We start from the raw sequence: 21,201 nt of genomic DNA, 5'->3' as shown, positions 1-21,201 counted from the left end.
ATGTATAAACTTTAATTTACCTCAGTAAAAATTTTTTTCTGGCTACGCCACTGCCAGTAACATATAGAACTATTGATGTGTCAAAAACTAGAAAGCATCTACATTTCATATATACTTATTAGGTTAGCTGAGCAATCAGAAATGGTCTGAACATTAAACCACATCTTTGACATCTGCGTTATTAGAGAAGCTAATAACAGAATAATAAAAAATATTATTTTGATAGGCAGATGATGTATTTTACTACATTAATGTTTTATTGCAACATGGAAAAGAAGTTGATAATATAGGAACTATAAAATAGACATAATAATGTACACCTGTATGTAGAATTCTATCATGTATTTAATACAAAAATAATATAAAAAATTAATATGTATTAAAAAAGAAAGAAATTTATTTCAATAGTCCTATTAATCTATATTGATCAAGTCAGATACTGTTCTTTGGAATATTCTCATCATCTTTCCTGTAAACAACATAAAGCAGTTGGTCAAAATATGTTCGGACCATTTCATACAACAGCTATAGCTGTAGTGATGCAGAAATTAAGGTTATACCAAAACAGCAGCAAGTTTATATATGAAATATAATTTAGAAAATGAGTACTATAATATAGCTTGGTTACCATGCACACTGTGAAGTTTTAATAAAATTTATGCAATTCAAATAATATTGGCTAATCCAATCAGCTACATCAACCAAGTTTCCTTTACTGATACGTCACATGATTTTTAATTCATACAACAAAACTCTATACCAAAACAGTGAGACAACAACACAGCCTTCAGGAATAAATTCATTGTGAATTCAGAGTTGGCAACCAAGAAAAATGTCTGCAATGACGTTAGTCATAAATTTTTATAATAACATGTATGTACTTGTGGAGCTTGAGCATCTGTCTACAGTATGTAGCAATGATGTTTTTGTTGTAGCAGTTGTGTGTCTTGATTTGTATATACTTTGTATGCACATGGCATGTTCAATTTTACATAATACATTCATCCAAATTTATGTACCAAGTAAGCCTGAGTCAAATATGCTCAGAATTTTGCCCAAACTGTTTTCAGGGATTTCCCAAACTCTTCACCTATTATGCTCGTCAGTGTTCCCATTATGCTTGCATTATGCTCCTAGGTTAACAACATTTCTTATAATTATCTTGGAACATTTTAATCAGTGAATGCTCTATTAGAGTATTTCACTACAAAGTGACTGTTCTATTAGAGAGTATTGATCTAAGGAGCTATGTACAATGTACCCATCCAAAAACAGCCTATAGCTGTAATGATGCAGTTTGCAGTTTCCACTGACTGCTCTATTAGGGAGTATTGATCTATTAATAAATTAAGTTAGAAATATCGACCTAATATGCTAGCATTATGCTGACATACAGTAGCCTACTATGCTTTTTATTATGCTGGTATATTTTATGCAGGCCTGGTACTAAATTTGAACCTACCTGTAGAGTAAAATATGTTCAGCTGAAAATATTAATTGTAATCTATATTTCCTGTACATGTAAAGTGTAGATTGTGTGGAGCAGCATGATAATCTTTATGAGTGTAACATCATTTGTTTGCAACAACTATTAGAGACTGTCAATATTTTATTGATATACTCAATCATAATGAATTCATCAAACCATCCATATTACTTGCTAGTGGTATTTTCTGACATACAAGCAATGACATAATTATTGTATTGTATATACATACGTACATATGTGCACACACACACAAACACACCTATAATAGTGTTTGTAGCGTATAGTAACCAAAACAATGATCACTGTTATAGCCACAAAAACTACTATTCCACCAACAACACCACCAACTATTGCACCAACTGCACTGCTATCTTCTCCACTATCATCATCATTAGTAACCACTCTTGAAACTGTAACAAAACATAATAGGAATGGTAGCTGGATGAACTTTGTACATTATCAACTTTCATCAGTACTACATTGAACAAAGTACTTCACATACTAGCTTATCAAATCAAAATGTGAAATCTCTTAATAATTCAGTAAGCCACCCATTTGTTTAAGTAAACATCATTTGTGAAAAAATATTCATTTAAAATGAAGTAAGGATTCAAGCAATTATAAAAGATACTGTATTATTTGTACTAGTAATACCATACCTGTTTCACTGCCCATACAAAAGTCTCAATAGTAGTAGTGAAATTTATCCTGTATTTCACTGACAGCAGTGAAAAAGTTGTAATTGCAATTTCATTGGCTAGAATTTATGTTAACAATGTAGCGCCAATTAGTGTCGACGCGTGTTTAGTACATAGTGACAAATTGCGTACATGGCAACGCTAATGCACAGCATGCGTATATGCAGCGAGTATGGTATTAACTGGGAATAGCATGGGTAGCAGTGAAATTTGGGATAAATACCACTCTTGTTGTATTGGAAATGGTAAATTTCACTTGGCTTCGCCTCGTGAAATTTATCCCCATTTCCAATACAACACTCGTGATATTTATCCCAAATTTCACTGCTACCCTTGCTATTACTAGTACTAATAGCATGGGTATCCCCATTTCCAATACAACACTCATGGTATTTATCCCAAATTTCACTACTACCCATGCTATTCCCAGTTAATACCATACTTGCTGCATATAAGAATGCTGTGCATTAGCGTTGCTATGTACGCAATTTGTCACTATGTACTAAACACGCGTCAACACTAATTGGCGCTACATTGTTAACATAAATGCTAGCCAATAAAATTGCAATTACAACTTTTTCACTGCTACCAGTGAAATACGGGATAAATTTCACTACTACTATTGAGACTTTTGTATGGGCAGTGAAACAGGTATGGTATTAATGGTACTATACTATTATATAGCTGTTCTCAAAAATCCCTACATGTGCACACTGTTCGATTCCAGCCAGAGTTTCACATGTTATATTGTTTTACTACATTTTATTGGTTAGATAATAAAGATTGTATGCACATTTATGATATGTGATTGTTCTATTAGACTATCATACATGGCTATTGAATTATGGTGACTGTTATATTAGAGTATCTCAATCCTGCTAGTGATTCTTGAGTGAGCCTCTGGTGGTAGAATACTGCATGATAGATCATTAAGTAACATGGCTACCTCTGTAGTGAAACCAGTCATGATTATAAATGCAGCTAATGTGCCTCAAATAAAGTAGCAGATCAAAATTTTCAAATAAATGATTTTTTCAATTGGTACATATATATTATATGCTTGCCTGTAGAATATGAAATATTAATACCTTGGTATGGTTGTATTGCATGATCAAGAAGATGATGAACAGCAATATTTTAAGATAAAAGGGTAAAGAAAGGCAAGGCACAGAGGGCAGACATTTGTCGGAATCCTGAAAAAGAATAGGCCAAAAAGTGAGTTTGTTATAGGGGAAAACGATGGTTGCACTATAGATTATACACATTCGTAGCTACTAGCCTTTGGTATTATACAGTAGGCTTGTTTAGCATATAATTGCAATATGAGCAAGAATTGGTTTCATAATCAAACTCTACTCAGTTAAGGAGATGCTTTAAAACAAACATTATGTGTTCAGTTTGTATAGATCCTTGTTACATATTTACATAATTACTGTATACAAGCACATACAGTTATATATTCGTGTGATCCTAGCCTACTGTACATAGAGTACAATGCCCATTATATATAGCAATGTGCACACATTTTTAATGAATGATGAATAACGTGAGACAATATAGTACAGTTATATTCATGTGGTTTAAGTAACAAATACATCATACATACCGTTCACCGGAAGGCTGTTGATGAAGGGGTTTCCTTGGCCAGTTGTCACACCCACTATTACAGAATACTCCTTTCTATCATCCAAGTTTGTTAACACAGCAAAACTTCTGTTTGTCATTACATTATTAGCAATGAGCTCTCGCTTATTTCTGCTATCAAGAGGAGACACTGTAACCTGGTAATTAGGAAAACCTTGAGCTTCAAAAAGAGTTAATGGAGTCCAAGTGATATTTACAGATGCAGAACTTAATCGTATAAACTTCACATCATCAGGTGCTTTCATTGGTTCTAGTTCTTCACTGAAAAATGTTACATGTATTGATGCTCCCATTCCTGCACCATTGAATGCTACCACTGTCACTTGGTATGGTATTCCAGGCCCTAAAGTGATGCAAGTACAGTAATCAGCATGTACGTATATATGTGCATTTAAGCTGACTCACTTAAATGCTCAAGTGTATAATTCAGAGCACTTCTGTTGAGTGCACTGCTCATCATGGTAGTGGTATTTTCATAAATGGAATGGATCACCTGATATGCTGTAATAACACCATTGGGTTGTGTAGGTGGTGACCACATAATCACTGCCTCTGTGTTATCTGTTGAATTTCTGACTTGAAACTGTACTAGTCCAGGAGCTACAGTATATGGTAACATGTAGATCAGCATTTTATATACATGGCAATAATATATTTAATTACCTGCTTCAGCAGTTCTCCCTTCTGCTGCAATGCTTTGTCCACTTGTTCCTGCTTTGTTTGTAGCACTAATTATCACAGCAACTAACTGGTATGGTTCCAGTCCAGTAATGTCATAAGATTGTATCTACAAGTATAGCACATAATTTTTTGCATCAATAGCTATGCAGCAACTCAATCTAGCTCACCGTTTCTCCATTGAAAGGTACAACTATGTCAAAAGCATTGCGACTGCTGTGAAAATAGTATGTGATAGTGTAACTGATCAATACTCCATTAGGTTGTATTGGTGCTCTCCAGGTTACATGAACTGACTGACTATCAATTGTAGTGACTGATAGTATCACTGGAGGATTAGGAGCTGCAATGAACACAGATGCATGTAAGCTAGTTGGATCAACATTAATTCTAACCCTAACACTATATATATTCTCAAGAGTTTGCTATAAGTGCATTTGGATCACAGTACTTAAGCACATGAATCCATCAGACACATTATTAATGCCGTCTTTATAGGAATAAAAACACCATCAGTTGCATGATAATCTACCACATTTCCTGTGATAAAGTCTATACCTGCTTCATCAGTCATTACTATAAGAGGGTCACTCATTGGTCCAGCATTATCGGTCACTGCATGAATTGTGCAACTATAATTTGTGAATGGAGTGAGCCCAGTGACAGTTCCACTTATATTCCTCCCAGCTATGTTTACCTAGAAAATATCAAAGTACAGATATGTGATTATATACATGTAGTACTGTATCACATTGTTAGCCATTTGCATCACTTACTGTTATATTCTTGTTCCATCCAGAGCATGTGATGGCATACCATCTGATAATTCCATTTGACTGGAATTGACTTAAATGAGACCATCTGAAGTAGATAGTGGTGGATGTTGTACTAAGAACTCTAAAATTCTTGGGAGCTGCTTCAGGTGCTATAGAACAAACATTAATTTTAAGTGTATTGTTTACAAGGGGTGTAACAACCAATACAGCTTGTCTAGATTTAGCTGTACGACTTTTAACATAACTGACAAAACAGTGATGTACTCAATGCTCTGACAGAGAAATTATGTAAAATTTACAAAACTAATATATACACTATATAATTGTATTACAGTTACAGACTTCCTAGCCAATTATAGTAGTGAAGAGATAAATGTAATAGCGCTGCACATGACCATCTACACTGCTCAATAATGTGTATCTGAATTGTGTCAGTTTTTCCTATACAGTATATACGCACATGCACTTATATGGGATTGAGTTGTGCTGTATAAAATTGTACATATATACACACGTATGTATGTGTGTTATAGGTGTACAGTTAGCTGAAAAGTATGTAAAAGTGAATTACATGTACTTACAGGTTAGTTGTAATAAGATGATTCCTCTAGCCCGCACTTGTGGAAAAGAATTTATAATCACTTCACAGGTGTATGTGTCAGCATTATCACTAGCTGTCAAAGATGGGATAGTAAAGTAATCTGTGTACAGTACCGATCTGTCAGAGTGTAGTTCTGTAATGTTAACATTGCTTTGTCTCCTCAGCTGGCGCCTTTGAATTGCACTATACCACATTATGTCCACTCTACTAGAAATACCTGTCACTGCCATTACACTACAATTCAGCCTGAGTGGTTGACCAAAGTTCTGAATACTAGGGGCATCGACTCTCACAGCAGGACGTGGAACTGTAATTGCAAAAATCAAACATAAGCTGATAGGAGGTCGTAGAATAACAATTATACATTTAGATTATACAATTGACTTAACATGTACATGTTTATAATTTCATGTATGTGTGTATGTATGTATAGCCCAATACTTACTCCTGGCGGTACTCCTAGTCAGCTCTGCAGACAGTAGTTCGCTTTCATCATCAACCATAACAAGACAATTGTACCTTCCAAAATCTGTTTCTTTATAATAAGCAAACTGCAGGGTTGAATAATGGATCCTAGTGGACAAATCAACAACCACAAAATTGTTGATTGTAACTCTATCATTATCTATAACAACACTGCTAGGTGTTTCCCAAGTGAAATTCACTGAGTTATTAAGTCCAACAGGTGTGCTCACTGTGCATGATATATTGTAATCTTTACCAACAGTCCTTATAATTGGTAATGGTGAAATCGCTGGAAGAAACTCTACAACAAAATATAGATACATGTATACAATACATGTTTTTACAGAGTATATAGAGCAAACAATAACAGGCTGCATGCACACATGTGTTACTTCAACTATAGGTATCATGTACAGTGAAACCTCTCTAGTCTGACACCCCTGAAATCCAGAATACCTCTATAATCTGACATTGTTTTATGTACCATAAAGATTTTTTCTGTGTAATACTACCTTGATAATAATAATCTGACATCCTTGCTATGCGGCATAATTAATTTTGTTGTCCCAATGAACGGAGGTTTCACTGGATTATTTCTTTATACGTATACTGATACATACAACTTACCAATTACTTCTATTCTCACTGGCTTGCTATGGTACTCCATACCATTGAACTCATAAGAGCACATAAATGATCCACTGTGTGATAATTCTAACTTAGTAGTAGATATTGTTTGTTGCATTGTTACATTTTCAAAGCATCCATTAGAACATTTCCATTTATACACACCAGTGTTAGGTGGCGCCGTAGAGCTGATCATACAAGTCAAACTGAGTGGAAGTTTCTGAAGATACTGGTAAGTGTTATTACCAGCTGGTCGTCCAAATTTATCACGTTTAATTGTAACTGTCACTACAAACAAAATAAGTTATTTCACCTCTAAAAAATTCACAGTATTAGCAAGTACAGGTAAATTGACAGCACGAGAAAAACTGTAGAATAATGTAATACATTAACCAATACAGTGTACATATTGTGTGTAGCTATAATAATTTCTGATGGATTGAAACATACATCTAGGCAAGTAAATACTGTAATTCATGGCTAAAACCGGAAGTGATAAATTCCAACTATGGGCTTTGACTGAATAACTTATTTTGCCATAAGCAGTGATTAATATTATTACTGTATGTGTTGTTCTATAAATTAGTAAACCAATATGGTATAGCTTACGCACCTTTTCCAACTTGAAACATGTAAATTCCTGGCATACCAATGTTGCTAGTATCAGCAATGCTTATGATACTGGGAGATAGTGATCCAGGAATGGTTAAAAACTCATTATGATGAGCACCATTAATTCCTGCTATAGCTTCAGTTCCACCAAATCCATTAGCCCCAGTGCGATCACCAGTAGTCCATTGTATGTTTTCATACAAAAACATCGCAAACGATTCAAGTGCACTGGAGGCAAGTACACACTGAAATGTGTTAGTCTGAAAAGGAAATAAAAATGGTTTCACAAAGTCGCACATAAAATTGATACAAAAATCAACTAGTAGTGATTTTGTTATTATGCTTGACTGCTGCTTACTGTACATACCTTATCAGTGTTACGAGAATAATAACTGACTTTATCCCAGGTAGCAATAAACAGATTTGTGATGCTAACATTATGAGAATTTGGAAAAGCTGCTCTTATTTCACTGGTTGCTCTAGCAAGGAGAATAGGATCAGTGGTCTGACGATAAGACACTTGTCCAGTTCCTCTAATGTCTACATCAGCCCAGTATGGTGCAATGAATTGACGAACGGTGTTAAATTGGAATAGACTAGGAGTAGGAGAGAAGTATCTGTCATTTATTGAGATGATTCCATTATCTATCACCTATAAATATGTATACACAACCATTACAATCAACGTTTCAGCTTACACCCTTCACAGACTTACGTATATTCTTTTAGCAACTTGAGTATAAAAGTAAAAATCTTTATTTGGGATGATTTCCGGTGATGATACAATAACACCTTTTCCTTGCAACGTAGTGTCATTTTTAGAAACTCCAAATGGATAAAGCTGAAAGAAGCATTATATTTATTTTAGAGGCTAGTAACAGTACATCCAAACATACACACCTTATGAATATATGCAGGTACAGTATATGGATGCCACACAAATATTCTCATACATCATGCTTACCTTTGTAGTAGCACAGTATAGTCCAGTAAATTGGTCAGTACATTCACACAAGAATGTCACAAGATCTGTGCTGTTTAAAATCACACAAGTCCCATTGTTAATGCAAGGGGATGGAGCACAGGAATCTACAATGATGAAAACATACCTCAATGTGCATGATGATTGATGTTATTTGTTTTTAACAGTACCTTGTGACTCAGCACGCTCAAATACACTCTGACCATACAGATTTACAGCAGTTACAAACACAAGAGCATCATTGAAGTAGGGTAGTGACATTGTGTGTTGGTTAGCTGGAACATGATGATAAAATTTCCCACTAGAGTTGACTCTCTGTACAATGTATTGATAAATGATTCCATTAGGAACAACTGGAGGTGTCCATGTGACATTAATCATTCCATCAACTAGTGTTACTACTGCATCTTGAACTGGTGAAGGGGCTGGAAAACAATGTGCATATATGTAAACAAAAGATCACATAAAAGTAACATTATTTTAAAATACCTCGTGATGGTAGGTCAGTAGCTAGATTAAGTTTCATTCCAGCTGGAAGTGCATATGTATCAGTCTCACTAGATCCATATATGATAGCTCCAAATTTAACAACACCTTCTGAGAAGGCAAGTGTATGTCTACCAGCAGGTAGTTGTAGTACTCCATAATAATGTGCATTCCCATCTAGATTAACTGTTTCCCAATTTACAGTTTTAGGAGAGTTGTTTAACAACATAGAATCAATGTTTGGATTAGTAGATTTAACAGTGATGGCAACATAGTTAGTATATCCATCATGTGTGTTAAACACATAGTAATCTTCAAACTGGTCAATTGCTGGTATGATAGTCATGAAAGTGTCTAATAGTGACTGACTGCTATCTTTGAATTGTATGATCAGAATATTCTCATCAGAGTTAACTATGCAGTGATGATGAGTAATGGATAAAACAAGGTGTTGTCTAAAGCCAAGATGGTAGTTGTTACTCTCATAGTTGATTCCATCACTAGTACAATTAATTGACACGCTAGCACCGATATCAGATGATATCAACTTGAACATGTTTCCTATCAACCCACTGACATTGGTGTGTAATATGAAACTGTTCCCCCATGAATTGAATGGAGGAATTTGCTCAATGAGAACTGAACAATTGTCAGTACTACCTGTAGCACAATAGTGACCAGAATAAAATGATATTGTCTTATTAGCAGTTACTCTAGAACCACTAAGATCCAGGCTATTAGATAATCTCAAAGTTTCTCCGATGTTAAGCATCACTGTGAATTCTTCTCCATACTGTGTTTCCATTCCAATGGCATCTTTACTAAGAGCTACCCTTACTTCAGTGTTATTAGATAAGGCAATAACTACCATGATACTTTCATCATTTGAATGCAGAGTGTGTAAGTGATCATCAATGAAGTCAACAGATGCAGCATAGTAGACAAATGAATAATTAGCTCGGGGATCTAACAATAGTGAAAGGCTATAGTCTGAAGATTGTGTTTCATCATCAGTGATAACACTACTGGCCGTAACCGTCTGCCCACTCACTACTGAATATAACAGTGCAACCTGCTGTGCATTCTCTCTAGAGAAAAGTGAAGAAGGAAGCTGAGATGATTTTAAATTGGTGATCTGTTGAGGAGCACTACATGTACGGCAATCAAATCTAATAGGGTTGTGACATTCACTGCAGCCAGAGAGGTGACAAACTGGTGTTGATTCAACTGAATTAACTTGTAATTGTATTCTGACATTACTACCAAAAGCACTTAAAGACAACCCTCCAAATGCAACTGTGTCATGATCAAATGCTGTGGACAAATTACAAAACAATATTATGAAGCGTACATGCAGGTAATAACAATAATTGTATTGCATTTGTGTATTTCTGCATTATTAGAAAATCCGTCTGGGTTTACATTTTATAATTGTATTAATACATACATTAAAATGCTTACATTGAAGTGGAACATTCCCTATGATATCATTAAAACTGCTAGCAGCTACAGAAAAAAATGAACACTGTATTAGGATGTACTTTAATCAACAATGGATACACGATACAGGAACACTTGCACTACTCTGCACTATCAGGTATACATACAACAATGGACACACGTAATTTATTAAGGACTTTAATTTGTGCTTATATCCTTTATGCTTTATGGATACTTCAGACCACAGCAAGATGAAATACTCTAATTTAATTGGCTAACTACAGGGATCTAGATCCCTTTCTTTCATTTCAATAGATCACTGTCACCAGAGCAATACATAATACAGCAATTATGTGCCAGTAACAGCGGCAATGCGAGGGTGTTTATCCGGATAGTGAGTGCCATACTACAGGAGGTGTAATGTGTTTGTGTCTACTAAATTAACATGCTGTAAAGGTACAACAATGAGCTGTGGTCTAAATTATTTAGGCTTTGAAACACAAGGTCCAGTAATTGTGGTGCCTGAGGAAGTAAGGGAAACACTACAAGGCCTGAGGGTTTCTAAATTCTGTACTTTAACAATGGATACAGGAACACTGCTATTCCATTGCACAGGGTACACAGAAATAATATGTCCTGTTCATGTAACATCAGTAAGCATCAAGACACACGGTAGTGTGTCGTGCGGCCCAAGAAGCCGGCGCGCAACCCCGTGAGTATATTGACAGGAAGAAAGAAAACGCAATTTTCGCACCTCCGTAGCTCTGTGCTGCCTTGATGAAACAAGACAAATTTTGCTGTGTACATTCCCTCCAACTTCAGTACTCCACATTCCAAATTTGAGCGAAATCGCTTCAGGCATTCCTGAGATATGCGACTTCAAAAATTGGCTTAGTTTCTTCGTTTTTTTTTTCTTCTTATTTTTCTTCCTCTTTTCGCACACTTACAAAAACTGCTATAAAACGCGAACACGTTATCCGATTGCCTTGAAATTTGGCACACAGAAGGGGGGTATAAAGGCGCATCTCGGTACCAACTTTGGCCGGAATACCATGAACAGGCAAAGAGTTATGAGCGATTATGCACGAAAAATAACACCAATATGTTGTCACGCCTACAGGGTAAACCGCGTATGGGAAGAAGCTGAAAATCGGTGGGTGAATAGGTTAACTATTGAACCTCAAACCTTTTGTGGTTTGAAAGAAATCGAGCTAAAAACCAGGAAGATACAGCGAAAAAATCAACAGTGTGTAACAATTACGCAATCGAGATTAGCTAATTTTTATTATTATTATTATGATTATTATGCTTGCCACGCCTACCAGATAAACCACTTGGGGCAATGCTTTGAAAATCGCTGTACAGATGGAGTTATCATCTTAGAAAGGCTCTTCAATGGTGTAGAAGAATCAGACTTAAAACCACGGAGTTATAACACGAAATCCAACTTGGTGTAGCAAGTGCGAGATCGAGATACTCTAATAGAGCAGTCATCCTAATAGAGCAGTCACCCTGAACAGAATTCAAGAGATCAGTTAGAAATAAGTAACCTGTATAGAGATCAGCTACAAACAAATCACCCTGTAGAGAGTTCAGCTACAAACAATTCACCCTGTTCAGACATCAGTTAGAAGAAGTTTTCTTGTAGAGAGTTCAGTTACAAACAAATCACCCTGTTGAAAGATCAGCTAGAAGATGTCACCTTATAGATAGTTCAGTTACAAAGAAACCACCATGTAGAGAATTCAGCTACAAACTAGTGACCCTGTAGATACATCAGCTAGAAGAAGTTACCTTGTAGAGAGTTCAGCTACAAAGAAACCAATCTGTAAAGAGCTCAGCTGCAAACAAATCACCTATACAGAATTCAGCTACAAACAAATCACCCTGTAGAGAGATCAGCTAGAAGAAGTTACCTTGTAGATAGTTCAGCTACAAATAATTCACCCTGTACAGAGCTCAATTAAAAGAGGTTTCCTTGTAGAGAGTTCAGCTACAGACAAATCACCCTGTAGAGAGATCAGTTAGAAGAAGTTACCTTGTAGATCGTTCAGCTACAAACAATTCACCCTGTAAAGAGATCAGCTAGAAGAAGTTACCTTGTAGAGAGTTCAGCTACAAAGAAACCATCATGTAGAGAATTCAGCCGCAAACAAATCATGTATAGAGAGTTCAGCTACAAACAAATCTCCCTGTAGAGAGATCAGCTAGAAGAAGTTTCCTTGTAGAGAGTTCTGCTACAAACAAATCACCCTGTAGAAAGATCAGCTAGAAGAAATCACCTTGTAGAGAGTTCAGCTTCAAAGAAACCATCATGTAGATAGTTCAGGTACAAACAAATCACCCTGTAGAAAGATCAGCTATAGAAGAAATCACCTTGTAGAGAGTTCAGCTACAAAGAAACTATCATGTAGAGAGTTCAACTACAAACAAATCACCCTGTAGAAAGCTCAGCTATAGAAGAAATCACCTTGTAGAGAGTTCAGCTACAAAGAAACCATCATGTAGAGAGTTCAGCTACAAACAAATCGGCCTGTAGAGAGATCAGCTAGAAGAAATTACCTTGTAGAGAGTTCAGCTACAAAGAAACCATCATGTAGAGAGTTCAGCTGCAAACAAATCACCTGTAGAGAGTTAAGCTACAAACAAATCTCCCTGTAGAGAGATCAGCTAGAAGAAGTCACCTTGCAGGGAGTTCAGTTACAAAGAAATAAACCATGTAGAGAGTTCAGCTGCAAACAAATCACCTGTAGAGAGTTCAGCTAGAAACAAGTCACCCTGTAGAGAGATCAGCTAGAAACAAGTCACCTTGTAGAGAGTTCAGCTAGAAGAAGTAACATTGTAGAGCTACAAAGAAACTACCATGTAGAGTTCAGCTGCAAACAAATCACCCTGTAGAGAACTCAGCTACAAACAAATCGCCCTGTAGAAAGATTAGCTAGAAGAAGTTACCTTATAGGGAGTTCAGCTATGAACAGATCACCCTGTAGAGAGTTCAGCTACAAACAAATCACCATGTAGAGAGTTCAGCTGCAAAAAAAATCAATCACTCTGTTGAGAGTTCAGCTAGAAGAAGTCACCTTGTAGAGAGTTAAGCTGCAAATAAATCACCCTGTAGAGAATTCAGCTACAAACAAATCACCCTGTAGAAAGATCAGCTAGAAGAAGTTACCTTGTAGAGAGTTCAGCTACAAAGAAACCACCATGTAGAGAGTTCAGCTGCAAACAAATCACCTGTAGAGAGTTCAGCTAGAAACAAGTCACCCTGTAGAGAGATCAGCTAAAAACAAGTCACCCTGTAGAGAGTTCAGCTAGAAGAAGTCACATTGTAGAGAGTTCAGCTACAAAGAAACTACCACGTAGAGAGTTCAGCTGCAAACAAATCATCCTGTAGAGAGTTCAGCTAGAAGAAGTCACCTTTTAGAGAGTTCAGCTACAAAGCAACCACCATGTAAAGAGTTCAGCTGCAAAAAACTCAATCACCTTGTAGAAAGATCGGCTAGAAGAAGTTACCTTGTAGAGAGTTCAGCTACAAAGAAACCACTATGTAGAGAGTTCAGCTGCAAACAAATCACCTGTAGAGAGTTCAGCTAGAAACAAATCATCCTGTAGAGAGTTCAGCTAGAAGAAGTCACATTGTAGAGAGTTCAGCTACAATGAAACTCCCATGTAGAGAGTTCAGCTTCAAACAAATCATCCTGTAGAGAACTCAGCTACAAACAAATATGCAGTGTAAAAAGATCAACTAGAAGAAGTTACCTTGTAGAGAGTTCAGCTACAACGAAACCACCATGTAGAGAGTTCAGCTAGAAACAAGTCACCCTGTAGAGAGATCAGCTAGAAACAAGTCACCTTGTAGAGAGTTCAGCTAGAAGAAATCACGTTGTAGAGAGTTCAGCTACAAAGAAACCACCATTTAGAGAGTTCAGCTGCAAACAAATCACCAAGTAGAAAGTTCAGCTATGAACAGATCACCCTGTTGAGAGTTCAGTTAGAAACAAGGAATCCTGTAGAGAGATCACCTAGAAGTATCGCCTTGTAGAGAGTTCAGCTACAAACAAATCACCTGTAGAGAGTTCAGCTACAAACAAATCAACCTGTAGAGAGATCAGCTAGAAGAAGTCACCTTGTAGAGAGTTCAGCTATAAAGAAACCACCATGTAGAGAATTCAGCTGCAAACAAACACCCTGTAGAGAACTCAGCTACAAACAAATCGCCCTGTAGAAAGATCAGCTAGAAGAAGTTACCTTATAGGGATTTCAGCTACAAACAAATCACCCTGTAGAGAGTTCAGCTACAAAGAAACCATTCTGTAAAGAGCTCAGCTGCAAACAAATCAATTGTACAGAATTCAGCTACAAACAAATCACCCTGTAGAGAGATCAGCTAGAAGAAATTACCTTGTAGATAGTTCAGCTACAAACAAATCACCCTGTAGAAAGATCAGTTAGAAGAAGTTACCTTGGAGAAAGTTCAGCTACAAAGAAACCATTTTGTAAAGAGCTCAGCTGCAAACAAATCACCTGTACAGAATTCAACTACGAACAAATCACCCTGTAGAGAGATCAGCTATAAGAAGTTACCTTGTAGATAGTTCAGCTACAAACAAATCTCCCTGTAGAGAGATCAGCTAGAAGAAATTACCTTGTAGAGAGTTCAGCTACAAAGAAACCACCATGTAGAGAGTTCAGCTGCAAAGAAATCACCCTGTAGAAAATTCTGCCAGAAACAAATTGCCCTGTAGAAAGATCAGTTAGAAGAAGTTACCTTTTAGAGAGTTCAGCTACAAAGAAACCATTCTGTAAGAGCTCAGTTGCAAACAAATCACCTATACAGAATTCAGCTACAAACACATCACGCTGTAGAGAGATCAGCTAGAAGAAGTTACCTTGTAGATCGTTCAGCTACAAACAATTCACCCTGTAGAGAGAGCAATTAGAAGAAGTCACCTTGTAGAGTGTTCAGTTACAAAGAAACCACCATGGAGATTTCTGTAATCAATATAATATTATGTGACCGGATTTGCGAAAAGGGGTCTTCCACACACATCCAATTCCGTAAACGTTGGAGACCATAACTCAGTGTTCAAGTAACATATTAACCTGAACATTTCACCATGTATTCAGCTATAGTGGTGCTCACCACTGCCCAAAATTCAAGGCAATAGCTCTTTCCAATCTGAAGTTATCAATTGTCAAATTTGGCAAATTGGATGTGTGTGAAAGACCCCTTTTTGCAAATCCGGTCACATATGTATTACGTATATGTATAATTTGTACATTTACTGATAAAATATTTAAAGTACATCTACTTCATCTTTTCTTCTTCCTGTAGTAAAGAAAAAAACATAGGTTAAAAAAGTCCCAAAGCTGGCCATAGGCCGGCTTTGGGGTATACAAATACAAAAAGAAATGAAATCTAATCCAAAACAGCCAAGCTGTAAAAAAAGTGTGCGGCCCTCAGAAAGGCTATGGTGAAAAAAGATGTGAAATCCAAGGTGGCGGCCAAGAAATGGCTGTGATGGTAGGTTAATGGTAAAAATTTTAATAACGACAATTAAGGTGAATTTTTGTGCCGCTTCACAAAAATTCACCTTAATTGTCGTTATTAAAATTTTTACCATTAACCTACCATCACAGCCATTTCTTGGCCGCCACCTTGGATTTCACATCTTTTTTCACCATAGCCTTTCTGAGGGCCGCACACTTTTTTTACAGCTTGGCTGTTTTGGATTAGATAATAAATTATGTGCATGCTTCTAAATGTTTTTGGCTCACCAATAGTAGTGAAATTTGAAAAAGCAGGTAGGACTTCAGATATAACAACTGCTGGAGATCTCGGAACAATTTCTTTGCTAGGAGGGCACAACACTATCCAATCACTATCTGCATTTGTCACAGCATGATCATCTTCACAATTGTATTGCTTATCTGTTTAACAGAACACCTTTTCATTAACTTGGAATGCATTTTTTATTATACAAAACAATTTTACCTTGTAATTGCAAACTGTACTGACTGCTGATGTTTGTTGCAAATGATGTTTGGGGAACACATACTGGTACAGCTGTTGTTTGTGTGAGATATGTTGTACCACAAGAGTATGGCATTGATCTAATACCATCAACACAAATAGAAGTACTACCATATTGCTCTACATCGTAAATCGCCTACAATGGTTAAAAGTACTGCATATTATAGTTTGTGAGTTTCATAGTACATACATCTGTCTCCAGCTCAGTCCTGCAGTAATCCTCATGTCCATCAGCAAGAGCTACATTGCACCCATCAAAGCCACCCCACATAGTAGAACATGTTCCCTACAGATTTTAAAGCATTACTGCCAGTACTGTAACAGTATAATTCCAAACCTTTGATAGATGATCATAGGTACAAGTAGTTGTTTCACTGGAACTGCATAAGTATGGATAAACACTCTGACTAGTACACCTCTCATTTAAAAAAGAACACCCCAAGCCTACACAATAGTACATTTAACATTCTACAGTTACACAAAATTTTAATACATACCTTTACCCCACCGAAGAGGAGGCTGGTTCAGTTGAGACAGTGCAGTGTAGTTAGCCTTGTACCAACCACTGTCTTCAAGCAATGCAACAGTGAACTCACTCAATACTACGTAATCACTATTATGTGTAAAAATAATTTTATTACCATAAATGCATGCACATACTTACTTAGAAATGAATCCATTCATTACTTCATGGTGCAGAGTACGCTTCTCCCAATGAGAACTGTAACAACTCATTATTATACAAGATATTCTCTAATGTTAATTCTCACCTCAGTGTGCCAGAGCCTCCTTCATTTTCTAGATACACACCTCTGTTATTTGTACAAGAATAATACGACTTGGCAACCTCGAGAGTCTAAACAAGAAAGGCAGTAATTTAAGTGTTATGGTCATTGAGTATCTGTATACGTGTGTTGTCGTATGGTGCAAATGAGGGTCACACAATGGTATGTACCTTGGGACCAGTAAACAGATATGTAATTCCATAAGGTGAAAAAAATGTTAGTCGAGTAGGATTATAAGCTATTCCTTCTTCATTAACAAATCTAAAATGAAATGGAAATTACATCATTGGTGAAATGTGCTCTCTTAGCTGACCTGTTGAATAAGCGACTAGAAAATCCTAGAGCATGAATGATTTCATGAATCATCAAACCATAGACAAGATCTACTTGACCATTACGACTTTGAAGTGCCTAGGTATTTTAATATATACATAAAAAATAAAGTGATATATGCAAATACACAAGTCCTACCGAAGGGCAAATGTTGATATATCCTGCCACAGGTCTGTTGTTGTCACTGGCATCCAACATGCATGCTGATGCATACGCCAAAGTATTGCCAACACAATTAGCTATAATTAAGGAAGCAAACATTTAAATGGCTAAGTCTTTCAATAAATTAGAAGTATATGCATACAATTCTGGTACTAAACCCTCTGTGTTGTATATGGCAATAAAACACCATCTAAACATTATTAAAATTGTAGCTGTTGTTTCATTTCATTGTTAAACATTGCTCATGAGCTGGTGATGGTAAAAGCCACTGTCTTTATTGGCCTACCACACTGTACCTGTAACCATGCTTTCAACTGAAGCATATGAATTTACCATATTATATTACAGCATATATTATTAGGACTGAAACAATCATGGTTTTTTAGTATTCGAATACTCTCTAGAGTTAATAATCAAGTACTCACAAATACTAGTTGCATGTAGTCACACCCATTTGACATGTTTTGTACCAACCTTAAACAGTTTACAGCTTTTCAAATAACAACAATGATACACACACACTGTATTAAAATACTGATGTTAGTGTCCCTGACAAAATTATGCCAATCAAACTCTACAGCCTTCATTGTGTCACTCCCTGATGACAAATACATCATGTGAACTGAGTCGTGTGACCTTAATGAGTACTCGAGTACTAATTTTACTATCCGAGTACCAAAATCCTTAATAAGTACTCATCAAGTATAAGTATTGTTTCAGCCCTACTGTATATTGTTTTTTTATTTAATACCATACCTGTTTCACTGCCCATACAAAAGTCTCAATAGTAGCAGTGAAATTTATCCCGTATTTCACTGGTAGCAGTGAAAAAGTTGTAATTGCAATTTCATTGGCTAGAATTTATGTTAACAATGTAGTGCCAATTAGTGTTGACACGTGTTTAGTACATAGTGACAAATTGCGTACATAGCAGCGTTAATGCACAGCATGCGTATATGCAGCAAGTATGGTATTAACTGGGTATTGGAAATGGTAAATTTCACTTGGCTTTGCCTCGTGAAATTTATCCCCATTTCCAATACAACACTCGTGGTATTTATCCAAAATTTCACTGCTACCCATCCCATTACTAGTACAAATCTGCTTGCAGTTAGGCACTGGAGGGTGAACACTGGAGGAAAAGCCTGCAGCTGTATGAGGTGTTTACCACGAGCCAGGGAACCTAAGCAAAAATCGTTGAGTAAAGTGAAACGGGACAAATACCTAGAAGGGGTTTGAAAATAATCCATCCTTAGCCTGACTTTGACCTGCAGGCCACTCGGATACCGGCCAAGTGCCAAACTTGGTGGTCAAACCAGGGAGGCCAGCTAAGTAGGGGAATGTTGTTGTTTTTATCTGCTTTACCAGTATATATTATGATGCATTCACATATACCTGTAAATTATAAACATTAATAATATTAATAATGTGTGAGTGTGTGTACTATGCAGGTGTGTTATGCATAAATATCAGGTAAGGTGTGGTGCATAATAATTGTGCTCACATGTTGTAGATGCAGAGACAAATAGCAGATAATCAGTATTAGCTATTCCTGTGCCATTTGGTCCTTTCAAAGTGCATGTTCCATTGAATGACTCACACACTTCCCTAACGCCAACATACTCGGATGAAATGACTCCAAATTCTCCACATGTATAACGGTTCTGTAGTGGCAACGGTGCCGTACACTTTCCGCTGTTGGGGCCTCTAACGTATACTGTATCACATCTTGGTGGTATGACCAAATTTCCTTTCACTGGATGAACCATTAATAAAATACTCTCAAGAGTCTTAATGCTACGGGCCAGTGGAGTGTCAACCCCTTGTATTTTTGACCTTACCGAAGATGCAACATTTGTAAATATTGGATGTATTCTAATATTGGAGTGAGTAGCTGAGGATTGTCTCTTTTCCCGCACTCCTTCTTGACCAGCAAGGTTTACTACGTATGGATCTTTTTCAGCTATCTGAAAGAATAAAAAAACTGTATGGAATGCAAATAATTATATGGATGTTAGATAGCTGGTAGTTAGTAGAGAAACAGCGTTAATAGCAAATTGTACTGTACCTTATCATGGATACAACCAGCTTGTTCATGTTTTAGGCTGCCGAGGCTAAGCGAAACTGCGATGGTTAATATAAACAGCAACTGAAATGAACGAATAGTCATGTTTACAATTGTAAAAACCTATATAATGTTTCTAAAATCCGTGGGCCAATGGCTGCTTTTTATATCAGCGAAGACAATTACAGGTCATCCGTAGTGTGACGTCATGCAATACGTGACGCGTGACTTTAGCAGGGTATAAAGTGGGCTTTGCTAATTAACAATAATAATAATAATAATAATAATAAAAGTACAAATTAAGTCATTCCCTTCAATTAAGGTCACAATGTTGATGTACGACGCAGTTTGTGTAACTTGGCGACGTCTACATCATACTGTAGTCTAGTGCATTATAAAAAGTAAAAATAAAAAAAAGACTAATGCATTATAACACTACTGGTCACCTGTGTTCCTAAGCCTTGTACTCTATACTACTCTCTGATTCAGGGGGGCTGGGCGTCCCCATGCAGTCTGGCCAAAGACTCGGATTGTCTGCTCGTGGTGATGTGGCTGATAGCTAGTTACTGTAGCTTGTTTGCTTTTATAGAAAAACTAGCTATTGCTGTAGAAAATATTATAGCTACAGTATGTAGGCCCTACACCAATAATAGTAGTCTAATAGATCTGAGCAATGCCGTTTTAATATAGTACAGTGTTTTTATTATTATTATTATTAACACTTTACAGTGACCAGCACTGAAGGTCTGACAGCAACATGTGAAGCAGCCTTAGGATTACCTAACCTGGCTAATTTTAAGGACTTAGACTTGATGACTTTACTTAACTACTGATAAGGTGTAACTGGCTCAGTGTTTGATAATTAGCTACAGGTCTTTTAGTACAGTATCACCCTATAGTGTTAGTGTTATAGTTGTTTGTGTAAACACGGTAATCCTTCTTAAAGTCGTGAACAAGAACCTGCAAAATGGAGTCATGATGCCAAGTGTATCTCCCTTGATCAAGTGCAATGGAACAACCAGTTAAAATAATATTATGGTTGGTTGTAGGTTGAGTAGATTGACAAAGGGTATTATTATTTATTTATAATTGCTCCATCATCATACAATGACGATTCTTCAATAAGCTATAATGTACAATTGCAACTATGTAATACCTATGTATAATTGCAAATTACAATTATCTACTAAAGGCTAAACTGACTGCTACAAAGGTTACCACTTGTGCATGCCATGATTAAATTGACCAGTTGATTAAGAAGTCTACCAATTCCCTGTAACTTTCCTCTTCATGATACAGCCGTGCCTTATCACAATGTCTTTTT

General features: G+C 36.5%; 1 protein-coding gene across 1 annotated transcript; it reads right to left on the bottom strand.

The window, feature by feature from the left end:
• Positions 1 to 269: 269 nt before the first annotated feature.
• On the bottom strand, positions 270 to 20,025 carry LOC136265700 (uncharacterized). Its single transcript, XM_066060601.1, has 30 exons — positions 19,881 to 20,025; positions 19,317 to 19,779; positions 17,789 to 17,889; positions 17,631 to 17,728; positions 17,488 to 17,578; positions 17,303 to 17,388; positions 17,197 to 17,253; positions 17,030 to 17,145; positions 16,870 to 16,976; positions 16,723 to 16,818; positions 16,494 to 16,668; positions 16,277 to 16,429; positions 10,520 to 10,564; positions 9,062 to 10,372; positions 8,743 to 8,997; positions 8,555 to 8,679; positions 8,306 to 8,431; positions 7,958 to 8,242; positions 7,592 to 7,850; positions 6,979 to 7,266; positions 6,332 to 6,652; positions 5,867 to 6,193; positions 5,286 to 5,434; positions 5,068 to 5,206; positions 4,680 to 4,852; positions 4,495 to 4,618; positions 4,237 to 4,431; positions 3,794 to 4,174; positions 1,749 to 1,899; positions 270 to 469 (listed from the first exon to the last, which is right to left on the bottom strand). The coding sequence occupies exons 1-30, from the start codon at positions 19,980 to 19,982 to the stop codon at positions 433 to 435; spliced, it is 6,336 nt and encodes a 2,111-aa protein (XP_065916673.1). The 5' UTR covers positions 19,983 to 20,025; the 3' UTR covers positions 270 to 432.
• Between the last annotated feature and the right edge of the window lie 1,176 nt (positions 20,026 to 21,201).

Source organism: Dysidea avara, chromosome 1 (assembly GCF_963678975.1).
Source record: "Dysidea avara chromosome 1, odDysAvar1.4, whole genome shotgun sequence".
Lineage (NCBI taxonomy): Eukaryota > Metazoa > Porifera > Demospongiae > Dictyoceratida > Dysideidae > Dysidea > Dysidea avara.
Note: the sequence above shows the minus strand (reverse complement) of the source record. Positions and strands in the feature narration are given on the sequence as shown.